Source organism: Phodopus roborovskii, unplaced genomic scaffold, assembly GCF_943737965.1.
Source record: "Phodopus roborovskii unplaced genomic scaffold, PHOROB, whole genome shotgun sequence".
In the NCBI taxonomy this organism is placed as follows: Eukaryota; Metazoa; Chordata; class Mammalia; order Rodentia; family Cricetidae; genus Phodopus; species Phodopus roborovskii.
The window spans coordinates 4,949,094-4,964,267 of NW_026125506.1; the positions used below are offsets into that span (position 1 = coordinate 4,949,094).

Consider the following 15,174-nt stretch of genomic DNA (forward strand, 5'->3'; position numbering starts at 1 on the left):
ACACACACACACACACACACGCTCACACACGCACACGCACAAGCGCACGCACGCATGCGCGCACACACTCAAATGTATAAAAAGGGTTTTGACAGCGGGACCCCAGGAACACAGTAAGACAGATCAAAGAAGCTTCCCTGCCGATGGAGGCTTTGCCTTTGCTGCTTAGCCTCCTACCCAACCTTCTTTGAGGATTTAAAATCAAGAGCTTAAACACATTCCAAGGCCACTGACTGCACATTTTACAAATCTGAGTTAGGACTGTTCAAAGCACTACTTGGGTCAGCCGGATTTTCCCCCCCTGTCAGTTGAGACCATTTCGGTGACAGGGCTTTCTGGAGGACACTAGCAACTAGTGGCAACTTAAGGAGATTTTACATAAACAGAAGGCACAGACAGAAACAGTTACCAAGTAGGAAAGGTGAGAATAAACATGATCCTTCAAAAAGGGTGGGGTTGTTCTGGCTTGCTGGGGGCTCCTGTGTGAGTGTGTGACCTCTTCTCTTGAATGCCAATTAGCAGGCATCACCTCAAGTTCCTGGCGCTACACACAGCCCACCTACACCAGGGAGCACTTGGGAGGACCACGCTGGTGCATGGGAGCACTCGGGGGTTAGAGCGGTGCATGGGAGCATTCAGCTCACCTGAAAGTGGTCTACGAGCCTGCCTTTATCATCATCAACCTTGAAAAACAGCCACACCTGCTGTGAGGCTTTAGACCTGGCCATTCTCCCTTCCCTCCCTGGCCTCCATTCCATTTCTGTGGTGCTGGGGACAGAAACCAGGGGCTACGCTTGCTGGCCAAGGCCCCCTCTACAGAGTTACACCCCAGCCCCATTTTCTCTCAACATTCGTGGAGTCCCTACTATGTGGAAAGTTAGTAGTTGAAAGAACAAAAATCAGAGGGAAGAAAAAAAGGACTACTAAAGGTCTCTCAGAGGCAAACTGCCTAGCTACAGCTGAGCTAAAAAAGGCAGTGAGTAACAAGGGTTCTTACTAGACTCCAGACTCAGAAGACAGTTTCCATACAGCCCAGCCTAGCCTGGAACTAGCTAGAGCCCAGATTAACTCTGAACTCAGGTTCCTTCTGACTCAGCCTCCCAAGTGCTGGGATCATACAAGCATGTACCACCACGTTCGGCTTCAGTTAAAATGTCATCTCACACCAGAACTTCTAAATCGTTTCCCTCTGAACCCAGTGGGACCTCTGTGGCCTGGTCTTTGGGTAGGGACTCACCGGACATTCAAGTATTACCTGCCCAACCACTTGTCCACAAGTGACACCAAAAGGACCCACTGTCCCACCATGCCCACAGGGAAATGATGCTCTCCTACTCTGCAGGCCCAGCCCAGCAAAGCACCTCGGGGACAGACACTGCCTTCTATTTCTGGGGAGACTGGGAGATTATTTTTCTGTTTCAGAGGTTATTTCTTGTCAACTCTGGGCTTGGATTTTCATCTGGTGGCGGTTCACAAACAAGGACAAACATGATTAAGAAGCAGTTTCCCTTAGGGAGGTTAAAAAAAGATCAATTAGGTTCACAAAGGGGTTGGCCTGTGCCTTTTCTGGCAATACCAGAAGCTGAGAATGTCTTGCTGGGTTCTGTGGGAAGGTTCTCGGTTTCTGCTGTGTCAGTCACCAAATCCCTGTGCTGGGCGGCAGCAGCATCGAGCACTGGGAGCTGAGCACAGAGATCCACAGGCTCCCTTTGGAAGCTTCTAGCAGATTTCACAAATGCTAGGAGGCCAGAAGAAGACTCTGAATGCTCCAGCCATCAGCAGCCTAGAAAGAAGTGTGTGACACTGCTCCAGGGGCAAGCGGCTCAGAACACACAGAAGGGACGATCTGAAGACAACAAGCATACTTACCCCAGCCACAGACGTGGTGGAGTCCCCGGGGGAATTATAAGACCCATGTGGGGGTCTCGGTCACCTACTTGGACACCAGCAGTGAGTGTTGCTGGCCTCAGGGCCTTTTCTTTCTAGTTAAGCACTCCCACTGTCCGGCCCTAGCTCTAGGGGGCGCTCCTGTGCCCAGTACCTGTAGATCTTTGTCATGGCCCTGTCTTTCCAGGATCAGCACCCGGTCCTGCAGCTCCTCCACAGTGCCTTGAAGCAGGTCATTCTCTTCTAAGGTAGCGCTGAGCCGATGCTCCAGCTCCCGTTTCCGATCCGACAGCATCTTGATCTGAAATGATGAAGATCCACAGGGTGGTGTGGAATTCTGTCTGGTTGAGGAAGGAGGAAGGACTTGCCCCAGAGAGGTAGGTGTGTGTCTCTGGGTATTGTGCCCAGAGATGTAGGGTTCATCGTGGAGGACAGGGCTGTGTAGTCCTGGGCTGGAGGGAAAGGCCCTCCCCTTTGAAAGCTGCCCGGGAAGAAGTCAGCCCAGGGGAAGCCAGTGTGTGGGCTGCCAGGCAGAGGAAGGGTAGTTAGTGCTCTGTAAATTCCAGAGATAAGTCAGAGAAGGCTCCACCCTGCCCGCCCTCAGCTTTAGCAGGGCCGGGCCTGATCTGCCCTGGGAGCTGCCACCTCTCCCTACTGCTGACTCCCTTGGTGCCAACCATCCAGCTCGAACCCAGGGCCCTGGCTAAGGAGAAGCTATTGGGTGCAGGAGGGAGTGCGTCTACATGAGCGCGAGACGGTGGTCTCATGGGTAATTTGAACAAGAAACCTGTGAAAAGATCTCCCTCATGGACAAGGCTTTTTTCCTTCCTTTCTTTTTTGCACATTGAAGTCAGTGTCAAGACACAAGTATTTCTTTGTAAGGCCTGTCCGCTCTCTTCGGCGGCAGGGAGAAAGCAGAGGAAAGAGATGCCCAGTCTTCTCTGGTTTCCATGTTTGCAGGGAGGAAGCTCAGTCAGTGCCCCTGGAGGCCAGAGATACCTTATCCAGGACACCACCCTGTCCAGGGGCTCCAGAGAGCTTCCCCACATAGAGCTGGCTCTGGGGGGGAAGAGCCGGACTCTGAAGTCCTGAGATCTCCTGGCCCTGCTCCTCAGTCCTGTCATACTCAGTCCTCATCCACCTGCGCGGCGTCAACACTTCCCTGCTGTGCTCACAGAGTCCCCTTGTCTGTGGTCCAGCCTGGAGAACGACTTAAGTCTTCCTCAGTAAGTCTCCCCTCAGTAAGCTCTGGGGACCGAACTCAGCACTCTGCCAGGGGAGAATTAAGTAAGTGTTTGACTGTTCTAGGTCCCCTGGGCTCTACCTTTCCCTCTGCCTCTTGGCCGCCCCCACTCTGCAATGGAGTTCTGCTCAGGGCTCATGTCCTCCCTGGCCACCAAACAATCAGATAGGATGCTGTCCTGGGGAAGTGAGGGTATATGGCCTTTGTCCAGAGAGATCGGATGTCTGTCCAAACAAAGAAATATTGTCTCTCAAGTGTGTACCTGGTAAGAGAGCAGAAGGGGCAAGCCTTTGGTGACCGGCCCACTATCCCTCTATCTGAAGCACACTTACCCATGCTAAGGGACTCTCCACTCTAGCGCTTTTCATTTAAGCGCCCTCTGACCTTTCAATTCTCCTTCCCATGGATCATCTTTGTTTCCCAGGTTTCCAGTAATGTAATGAGGTGACACGATTCTGATACACCACTGGCCCTTAAGAAACACTTAATTTTCAAGGTTTCGTGGAGTCACTGATTTAAAACGAAAGGTCTCACGGCTTCGTCCTTCAAACATCAGTGCCACTAGAGGAAGCCAGGGTTTCGTATTAGGCTGTCAACTTCCTCACCCGACCCCTACAGACCCTGAAACTTGTGACCAAACCTGGCGGCGGGCCTTCCTGGGAAACTTGTTCCTGAGGGGCTAGAGGAGGCGAACAGATGGGACAAAGAGGAAGGCAGGCAACTTGAAGGGGCGGACGCCTGGCGGGGGCAGCTGGATGGCAAGTCATGCACACGAATGGTCACAGACAGGCATGCCGAAACCCCGCTGGAGCATCTCTACTTACTTCAAGAACCTGCTGCTCAATATCGGTAGGAATCCCAAGGGAAAGGAGGGAAGAAGGGAGGAGGCAGAAAAGAGAAGATATTGACAGACTTTAGGACAAACATCCTCAGGGCACTTAGGATGCAGGGGAGGCTTCTCTGGACTGATCACAATGGCTGACCCCCTGACCACAGAACAGGGGGCTCCCTCTGTCAGGCCTACATTGTTTCTCAAAGTCTGATTGGCCGGAGGGGATGCAGGTCCTGAGAGTGGATTGGGAGGAGTCTGCCCTGGGGAGAGCCCTTTCCGGTGCCTGGGTGACTCCTGCCCTGCCTGCAGCATCCACACTGCGTTCTCCTTTTCCCGCTCTAGCCAGGGCCACACCCTCGCTGCCACACGCTGGCCTTGCATATGCTACGCCACACACCGCCGCCACCGCCACGTTTCAGGTACCACGCAAAGTACTGTCATTATTAACTCCTCAATGGCATCTGCTGTTATGCTCTTCTACAAAATACAACTTTCTGTTCTACTACTCTGTGAGGCTTTTCGGAGAGTTAATATTGAGAGTACTTTGAATGACACCTGAAACATGGTGAGTCAGACTAAGAGCAATGAAGAATGGGACAATGTCCTTCCCCGGTTTTTGCGTGGGGCTAGCAAGGGTGTTTCTTGTCGACATCATTCAGTAAAAAGTAGGCCATTCGTGGTTTCAACTCCCTCAGCTGTAATTATCAACATCTTTATTTTTCCAGGCAGCAGGCTACCTGTAGGAGCAAGGATCAAGCATTCCCCACTTAAGTTCTCACGGAAATGTCTCTCGGATGCTTCAGTACTTTTTATAGAGGTCAGAGGGTTTACTCCCAAGCTCAGAGACTCTTTCTCCAAAGACCCAGTGCACAGCTTCAAGTGCGCCACACAGGAGCCTCACCTCAGCCTGAAGGCTCTCTAGCCGGATGATGTGCTGGTTGGTGGATGAGTTTTTCTCCCGGAAGTCTTCTCTGAGTGCGTGGACCTGCATGGACAGTTGTCTCTCAACTTCAGATGCCTGCAAGAGAGGAGACGCTTTCAGAGCACATCAAAGGGAGTGTGCAAAGGGAGTGTGCTGTGATTCTCAAGTGTCTCTTTGCACATCTGTCCCACGGCATAAGTGTCTGCCTCGGCCTGAGGCTACTTTACTGACCAGAGGAAACAGGCCCAGGGGAAGGCAAGCCCTCAGATGCTTGCTAACATCAGCATCATTCTGCACATACAAGATCAGCAAACACCTACCAAATTAAGAAAGTCTCGGTATTTTACCACAATGAGATGGCTACACTAACTTCTGCCTTAGGGTTTTGTTTTGAGACAGGTCTCACTTTGTAGCCCAGGCTGGGTTGACCTTGCCTCGGCTCCCAAGTGCTAGGATTACAGGCATGGGCTATACCACACCCAGTCACTTTAGGAATTTCTTTATTTCTCTAATCAGCTATGGCTAAAGACATTATTTATCCTTGTCTATTTCTATATCACTTCTCCAACACGAATGCTATTTAGAGCTCTCTGTCATGTATGTCATGGCTTTGAACACTAATTCTTAAGGACATTCTTGCTTTCACAATTCTCCGGGTACTGCGTGGGGATGAAGACCTCTCCCCTACCCTATTTATTTATTTCTAGTGTTACAAAAGGCTGTGTGAAACAAAGTCTACTTGGTTATGCACGGACTCCGGTCTTCTTGGGGCCCGATGCCACCACGGGGAGCCCAACACACTGCCCTATAGAGAGGAGAGCTACAGGGCAAGCATGACCGCTTCTGGGATCTTCCTCAGGCCGCTGGAGCCGAGGAGGACGTATGGTTTCTTGGGAGAGCTCCCCATACCCTGAAATGGTTAGGGCCATTCTCAGAGAACGTGGGACAGATACTGTTGAGATGTCTGGCTCGCTGCTCAGTGAGCCGCTCTCCGTAATGGGTCTGTCCTCAACAGCTCGCTTCACCTTCAACAAGTGTGTCTTCGGTGTTTGTCTTGGTCACTGTTTTTACTTTCACAACGTTGCCTGTAAATCTGCAGAGCCCCCTGTAAATCTTAACCTAGTTTATATTTAATGATGATTATTTTACACAGCGACTGAAGGCTTCCCCCCATCTTCTCCCAGGCTACCCGCCCCGCATCTCCATCCACTCCTCCTGTTTCTATACAGGAAAGGGCCAGCCTCCCACGGATAGCAACCATACATGGCTTATCACGTAGCAATAAGACTAGGCATCTCCCCGCATATTAAGGCGGGGCGAGGGAGCCCAGTATAAGGAATAGAGTCCTAAAAGTCAACCAGCAAAAGAATCATACAGCCCCCTCTCCCATGGTTAGGAGCCCCACAAGAAGGCCAAACTATGCAACTGTAACTTATATGCAGAGGGCCTAGGGCAGTTCCATGCAGGCTCCCTGGTTGTTGAGTCTCTGTGAGCCCCTGGGAGCTCAGGTTTAACTGTTCTGTGGATTTTCCTTCCGTCCTTGACCCCTCTGCCTCCTACAATCCCTCCTCCTGGTCTTCCGCAGGGTTCCCGAGCTTCATCTAATGATTGGCTGTGAGTCTCTGCACCTGCTTCCATCAGTTGCGGGACGAAGCCTCTCTGATGGCAACTGTGCGGGGCCAATCTGTGAGTACAGCAGAGTACAGTTAGGCGCCTTTGACTTTTTCTTTCCTTATGCCAGCTGCGTTTGATTCTATCCTAGATCTCTGGCTGTCCAGCTTCTGTGTCTCTGGGGTTGGCCCTCCAGGCGGTGTCCGGGGTGGGCTCCCTCTCATGGCCTGGGACTCAGGATGGACCAGTCAGTCACTGGCTGGCCACTCCCACAATTTCTGCACCATCTTGAAGGTCAAAGGTTTTGTGGCTGGGTTGGAGACTGGAAGTCTTGCCTGGTTGTAGGAGATGGCCAGTTCAGGCTCTGTATCCCCTACTGCTAGGAGTCTTAGCTAGGACCATCCTTGTAGACCCCTGTGCATTTCCACTGTACTAGGTTTCTACCTTACCCCCAAACGACCCCCCCCCCCCGTCATCTCTTCCAGTACTTTCTGTCTCCATCCCCTTACCGGATCCCTCCTGTTCTATCCTCACCTGCCCCAACCCTAAGTCTACTCTGATTTACTCTATTTCCCTTCCCAGGGAGATCCAAATGTCCCCCTTTGAGCCCTCCATGTTACTTAGCTTCCTTGGGTCTGTGGATTGTAACATGATTGTCCTTTACTTAACAACTAATATCCACTTATGAATGAGTACATACCATGTTTGTCTTTCTGGGTCTGGGTCACCTCACTCAGGATTTTTTTCTAGTTGCATCCATTTGCCTACAAATTTCATGACGTCATTGTTTTTAACAGCTGAGTAATGTACCACATTTTCTTTATCCATTATTCAGTTGAGGGGCATCCAAGTTGTTTCCAGCTTCTGGCTATTACAAATACAGCTGTTATGAACACAGTTGAGCAAGTGTCCTTGTTGTAGGGTAGAATATCCTTTGGGGATACACTAGTCTTAACTGCCTTTGTTGTACGAAAGCTTTGCTTTGATCGATATGACGCCAGTTTTTACTTTTTGTTTTTATTGCCTGCGCTTTGAAGATCATATTTTTAAAAATCAAGAGTGGAGAGAGACAATCTTCAGAATGGGAAGAAATATGCACACATTATTAATCTGAGAAGAGATTAATGTCCACAATGTCTAAGGAGCTCAAACAGGTGAGCATAAGTAATCTGATTTTAAAAAATGGCAAATAATGCAATTCTCAACAGAGGACACAGAAATGACAAATAAGCAGAAGAAAAAATGCTCAGTGTCGCTAATTACATTAGGGACATCAAAGTCAAGACCATGAGGTAATCGCACTTGTATGAAAAAGACAAAAAATAGTGTCTGGTGTGTCCCCCTACCAACCCCATACACCCAGGCTCGCCTCGCAAGCCCCTCCTCCCCACACCCACCCACTGCTGCCGTTTCCACGCCCATAGGCCCAGCTCCAGCCCGCAGCTTTGCCTGGCTCCAGTCTAATCAAGCAGCTGGCATACCAGCTTTACCTGGCAGTCTAGTGTCAGAGACACACAACCAAAGGAAGAAGCCCACATTCCTAGATCGTATCACAGAAATAAAAATGTGTGTGTAAGGCCAAGGCAGGATCTCTGCCATCTCACACACTCGTCCTATAAAAATGTTCTCAAATGAGAACTCCCCAGACGAACTCAGGACTCAGAAATGAAAACACTCATAAACTTATTGAAGAATTCAAGGGGTTTAAAGAGACGTGAGCGCCTCACTCAGCCTCAAGAGGACAACAATAGATACCTCAGTGCAGTCCAGGAAAATGCAGACACACAGCTCAATGAAATGACTAAGACAAGTCAGGGCTTGAAAACTGAGCTTAGTAAAGAGAAATGAACAAGAATTGAAACATAGCCCCACTGTAAAAGTCAGTGGAAGCCTTGCAAGTAAAATGGGTCAAGTAGAAAGAAGATAGAATATCGGGACATGAAGGTAAACTAGAGGAATTAGTCCACACAAGCAAAGAACAGGAAAAATGTAAAGAAACACAAAGGAACTGCGGATTACCATGTAAAGTCCAAATCTTCTTAGGCACAGATGAGGGAGAAGAACCCCAGGTTAACGGCATAGACCAGACAGATCTTCAACAAGATCATGGAAGAAAATGTCCCCAAACTGAGGGAAAACACACCCATAGAGATACAAGAAGTATACAGAAGATCAAATAGAGAAGGCTGGGAAAGAAACTCCACACAACATGTAGTTTGAGTACAGCCTGGTCTACATACCGAGTTCCAGGACAGCGTGGGCTATGGACAGGGACTCTGACTCAAAAATATCTGACCCTAATGCAATAAAATATAAAACAGACACACACACACACACACACACACACACACCCTCTACTAAGTGTAACAAATTTGTGGAGATTAAACAACTCATTACTGAAGAAATCAAGAAAAAAAAAATATTCTTGGAATAAAATGAAAACAAAACCTGTGGATTCATTAAAGGGAGTCCTCCATGGGAAACGTATAGCTCCAAGTATCTGTATTAAATTAGAAGGACCACAAACAAATGACTTAATGATACAACTCAAGAATCTACAGAATCAACAAAACAAACCAAATCCAATGGATGGCAAGAAATCATAAACAAAGAAATCATAAACACTGGAGCAGAAATGAATGAAATAGAAACTAAAAACGACACAAAGAAACAATGTAAGAGTTGGTTCTCTGAGAAAATTAATAAGATTGACTCAACTAACCAAGACACAAAAAAGAGATGACTCGAAAGAAAAGAATCAGAAACCTTAAAACAGACACCAGGAAATTCAGACTGTAAGGGAGTATTTAAAACATGTACCCCAAAGCTGGGCATAGCAGCACACACCTTTAATCCCAGCACTAGAGAAGCAGGCAGAGCTCTTTGAGTTTGAGGCTGGCCTGGTCTTCAGAGACTTCCACACCATTCAGGGATACACAATGAGACACATTCTCAAACATAAAACAAAACATGTATTCCATTAAGTTGGGAAAGCCGAAAGATATGGATTAACTTCAAGATTCATCCAAACCACTGCAGTTAAGCCAAGATGAAAGCAGCAATCTGAATAGACCCATAATAGGGGAGTCAGATAGCCAGGCCCAGGTGGATCCACAGCAGAATTCTATCAGTCTTTCAAAGGTCTACAGCCAACTGCATACAAACAAAAACAGAAGGTGTACCCTCAAACTCCTCCTACGAAGCCAGCACTGAACTAATACCAAAGTGAGGTAAACACTCACGGGGGAAAAAGAGTTACAGACCTACATCCCTGGTGAACACACATTAGAAAAATGTAACAACAGCAACAAAGACTTTAGGTTTAAAAAAAAAAAAATCACATTATCAATAAAGGCAGAAAAGGCCTCGGACAAAAATCCAACATGTCTTCACAATAAAAGACCTAGAAAGACTAGATGGGGAGGAGCATAGCACAACTCCCTAAAGGCCGTACGGGGCAAACACACAGCCAGCACTACCTGAAAGAAAAGAAAATATCTAGGAATAAATCTAACAAAGGAGGTAAAGAAACTCTGAACACTGAGAAAGATACTAGAAAATGGAAAGACCTCCACGCTCATTGGTTAATAGGACACTGTGAAAGAGACCATTCTACCCGAAGCAAGTTACATACTTAATACAATTCCACGAAAAATACCCAGCTCATCTTCCCAGAAATAGAGGGAAAAAACCAAAAAACTATACTAAAATTCATCTGGATAGCCAAAGCAATCCTGTCCTGGAACTCGCTCTGTAGACCAGGCTGGCCTCGAACTCACAGAGATCTGCCTGCCTCTGCCTCCTGAGTGCTGGGATTAAAGGTGTGCGCCACCAACGGCCGGCTCCATTCCACATTTTAAGATGTGTTACAGAGCCTCAGTAATAAACAGCATAGCACCGTCACAAAAACAGTGTATATCAATGTCACAAAACAGAAGAGCCAGACGTGAGCACGGATCACTACACGTATTTGACAGTTGACAAAGACGGCAGAAACGTACTAGAAAAAAATAGCATCTTCAACACACAGTCCTGGGAAAACTGTCCATGTGCAGAAGAATGCAATTAGACCCATACTTATCACTTTAAACAAACTATACATACATATATATACACACACACACACACACACACACACACACACACACACACATACATATATGACTTTTCTTCTTTAACAGTTACTGTACTGTGTACTCTGCTAACTCTGTGCAAATAAAGAAAATTAATGTCAGATGCTGCTGTTGCTATTGCTGTTTTAATCTTCAGCTTCATACAGTGCAGACGAGTGTAACAGATTAAATGGAAAAATGGAAACAAGGGCAGATCTTACACAGCCTGAAGAAGAACTCAAGGCAATGTGGCGAATGGACTTAGGGAGACAGGGTTACAGCCCCAACCGCAGCAATGCTGCAGGGAATCTAGGCCGGCTCTTCAGCTACCAGCCCTGAGGCAATCAGAATAGAGTAGGCATCAGGGGTGGGGGCGGTAATGGAAGTCACCAGAATACAACCTGGTGCCTGGAGATTGAAATCCCACAGGCGGGTGGATCCCTGCGAGTTATAGGCCAGCCTGGTCTACAAAGTTAACACAAAGAGACCCTGTCTTGAAAAACCAATAAATAATAAGTAAGTAAGTAAATATGTAGTGGACTTTCTGAATCATGAACTATTTATGCTTTCAAAACAAAGCTGCTGGGGCACACACAGGTTCTCACGGGAAGACAAATGATGTCACAGGGACATAGCAAGTATTTACATTTTTCTACTGCAGTCACATGGCTTACCAGGGGACCTAACTAGACCTAAACAAGTGGCTAAGAAGTAAAAATATTCTTGATTTTTTTTTTTTAACTAACAGTATAAATGCAGGGACTATGTATGTCTCTAACAAAAGCAAGTTTTTGGGTGTGAGATAAAAATTTGAACACTTTAAATGAGTCAGTCCAGCCATGACTGCAGAAAATAGAAATAGGATTAATCTAAGCCCCAGAAATGCCAGGTCCCCAGGTACCTCCAGGGTATTAATGAGCTAATCCCCTCTGATTCGAATGCCTGTCACTGGTACAGGGTGCCATTTACCCTCATAGGTCAGCACGTGGCTCAAGCAGACTTGCCCAAGGCTTTGATGTAGACCACCCATGACCAAGCCTTGGCTTTTCTGCTCATGTTTCTCCCTGTACCCTCACGCTGCTTCTGCATGCGGAAACTTTTCTTTTTTTTTTTTTTTTTTGAAACAGGTTTCCCTGCCTGTCCTGGAACTCACTTTGTAGACCTGGTTGGCCTCAACCTCACTGAGATCCACCTGCCTCTGTCTCCCGAGTGCTGGGATCAAAGGTGTGGGCCACCAATGCCGGGCACACACGGAAACTTTCAGTACTCAGAACCCACAACTTCTTCCTGTAAAGAAACCTCCAAATGAACCCTTTCGCATGGTCATTATCACTTGATAGGAAGTGGAAGTTGAGTTTGCAGTGAGGGGAAAAAGACCACACTGGGATTAGAACCTAGGGCCTCAATCATGCTGTACCAACGAGCCACAGTCCCAGGACCCTTCCTCATTTTGCATTGGGGTTCTTGTAGCTCAGTTGTCCTCCTGCCTCTGCCTCCTGAGTAGCTGGGACAACACACATTAGCCACTGCGTCCAGCCTGAAACCTTTTTTTGGCTTGTCATTAAATAACCAGAAGAGTGTATGAGTGGGCTGTAAATTCAGACTTTGTTCATACTAGAAGTATAGATCGTGTTGTTAGACTACGCTGAATGCAAAAAACTCAACCTGAGTAAATGGAAGATAAAATCTTGGGAGATATTTTCCATGTCTAAGCAATGCTCTACTTGACATCTGTTATTTCATTTTAATAACTAAGAATGCTATGCTAGGAGTTCATCCTATTTTATAAGGAAACTGAGGCTAAGGCCAAAGCTAATCCTACACAGGACCCTGACCTAGGGGAAAGACTGTCCTCTGATCGATCAGATTTATGATAAGAATAAACATCAGATTGGTATTTCTTCCTGAAGGCTTTGAGATGGCTTTTGTAACCTATCCTGGCCTTGCCTGTCCCCTGCAGCCAGGCTCCTCTCTCGGGACTGCCTACTTAGCACAGCTGCTTGACCATGTTCACCATGTTTAACCCCGGCTGCCTCTGGGACCTGTGTCTCCAGCTCCCTTCTTAGCACAAGGTTACTCCATTCTTTCATGTTTTAGACTGGTCCCGCACATAAATTATTCGTGGTTCCCTGCTTCTCACATCCAAACCATCCAGCAATCCTGTGAACTTCATCTCTGACATTTACCTCAAGAGGCAAACAGGTTAAAGAATGACAAGCTGGTATTTGTAACGTTGGTAGAACAGTGCCTGGCACGGAAGGAAGGACTCTGTGAATTGATCGAGTAAAATAAGTATCAAGCACCCTATGCTTCTTCCCACCCTCACATCCTGGCCCTGCCAGCACTGACCGACTACTGGCTCCAGCCGCCTGACTGGCCTCCCTGCTCGTATCATACCTTCACCTTCAGACTGCTTATTCTCCTCGGACATAGGGCATCTTTCCATATTCAAGTCAGGTCATTTCACTGCTTCAAGACATTTAGAAGCTTTGGCTTCAGCAGAACAAATACACACACTCCTTATAAGTTCATTTTTATTTACGTGTGGGCTTTCAGGACCTAGAAGGCCGCACTAAATCCCGGGAGCTGGCGCTGTAGGTGGTTGTGAGCTGGCCGAGGTGGGTGCTGGGAACCGAACTCTGGTCCTCTGGAAGAGCAATCTGTGAGTGAGCCCTCTTTCCAGGACCTCATAATACGGTACGACTACGTTCCCACTCCAAAGTCATCTTTTAAAAAATTATTACATTTTTATTTATTCATCTCTGTGTGCATGTGTGTGTGTGAACATATGTCTCTGGGCTTACATGGATGCCAGAGGATGGCATGTAGGTAGGAGTCAGTTTTCTCTTTCCACCGTGTGGGTCCTGGGGATCAGCTCAGTCATCGACCTTAGCAGCAGCCATCCTCATCTGCTGAGCTATCTCCATGCCTTCCTGCCCCACTTACCTTTGACCTATGTTTATCCTCTTTGTTGCTGTCCTCAGCCCTGTGGCCTTCCTACATCCTGCTTGGAATATTCTTTCTCTAATACTGACAAGGCCCATTCCTCACTTAGGACTTTCCTGAATTGCCATCTTAACACACAGACTTCCTTTGTCTCTCCCAATTCATACGCTGGAAAACTAATCCCCAAACTCATGTCGATGAAATTTACAAGTAGGGTCTTTGAAAAGCAAATAGGATTAGAGGATCATGAGGTGGGACCCCTAGAAAGGGACTGGTGGATTTATAAAGAGAAAGATCTTTCCCCAGAGTGTTTCTGGCTTGTTTACCAAAAGCCAGGTGTCTGCAGTGTGAGGATTTATGTCTGGCTCTTCAATTCCATCGGTTGGCGTGTCTGCTTTTTCATCATAGCTCGGCAGCACAACCTGGAATCAGGGATGGTGAGGCCTCCAGCAGTTCCTGGATTGTTCAGGGTTGTTTTAGTCACCCTGGCCCTTTTGTTTTTCCATATGAGGTTGCGTATTGTCCTTTTAAGATCTGTGAAGAATTATGTTGGCATTCTGACAGGGACTGCACTGAATCCGTAGATTACTTTATATAAGACAGCCATTTTTACTATGTTAGTCCTACCAAGCCATGAGCATGGGAGATCTTTCCATCTTCTGCTATCTTCAAAGACTTGAAGTTCATAATCATACAATTTTTCACTTGCTTGGTTAGAGTTACCCCAAGATACTTCATATTACTTGAGACTACTGTGAAAGGTTCAGTCCAACTGTCATTTGTATGTAGGAGGGCCACTGATTTTTTTTTTTTTTTTTTAGTTAATCTTGTATCCAGCCACTTTGATGAAAGTGTTTATCCGATGAGTTCCCTAGTAGATTCTTTAAGGTTGCTTATGTATATTATTATGTCACCTGTAAACAGTGATAGTTTGACTTTCCAATTTGTACCCTTTGATGCCCTGCAGTTGTCTTATTGGTCTAGCTAGAACTTCAGGTACTATATTGCCTTATCTTGTTCCCGATTTCAGTGGGGTCGCTTTTACTTTCTCTCCGTTGAAGTTGATGTTGGCCATGGGCTATAAACTGCCTTTATTATGCTTAGTTAGATCTGTCCCTTGTAATACCAATTTCTCCAGGGCTTTTATCATGAAGAGGTGTTAGATTCTGTTAAAGGTCCTTTCTGCATCTAATGAGATGATCATGTGGGCTTTGTTCCTTTCAGTGCTCATATGGTGAATTACATTGATTTTTTTTACATTGAACCATCCCTGCACTTCTGGGACAAAGCCTACTTGATCATGTTGGATGATCTTTTTGATGTGTTCTTGGATAAGTATTTTTGCATCTATGTTCATGAAGGAAACGGGTCTATAATTTCCTTTCTTTGTCTTTATGTGGTTTGGGGTATCAGGGTGTCTGTAGCCTCATAAAATGAATATGGTAATGTTCCTTCTGTTTCTACTTTGTGGAATAATTTGAGGAGGATTGGCATTACTCCTCTGAAAGTCTGGTAGAATGCTGTGCTATAACTATCTGGCCCCAGGCTTTTTTTGGTTGGGAAAGTTTTAATTTTTCTATTTCCTTGGGGGGGGGGGTTATAGGCCTATTTAAATTGTTTA

At 46.7% G+C, this 15,174-nt stretch overlaps 1 protein-coding gene across 2 annotated transcripts in view; it reads right to left on the reverse strand.

Moving 5' to 3' along the window:
• Positions 1-15,174, reverse strand: part of Bicdl1 (BICD family like cargo adaptor 1) — a 68,591-nt gene that overhangs the window by 16,483 nt on the left and 36,934 nt on the right. For both annotated transcript variants that reach the window (XR_007833990.1, XM_051176481.1), the window contains exons 3-4: positions 4,864-4,980; positions 2,042-2,188 (exon numbers count right to left, since the gene is read on the reverse strand). Coding sequence is in view for 1 of the 2 variants with exons in the window: in XM_051176481.1 (XP_051032438.1) it covers positions 2,042-2,188; positions 4,864-4,980 (264 nt within the window). In the remaining variant the exon portion in view is untranslated. The remainder of the gene's footprint in view (positions 1-2,041; positions 2,189-4,863; positions 4,981-15,174) is intronic.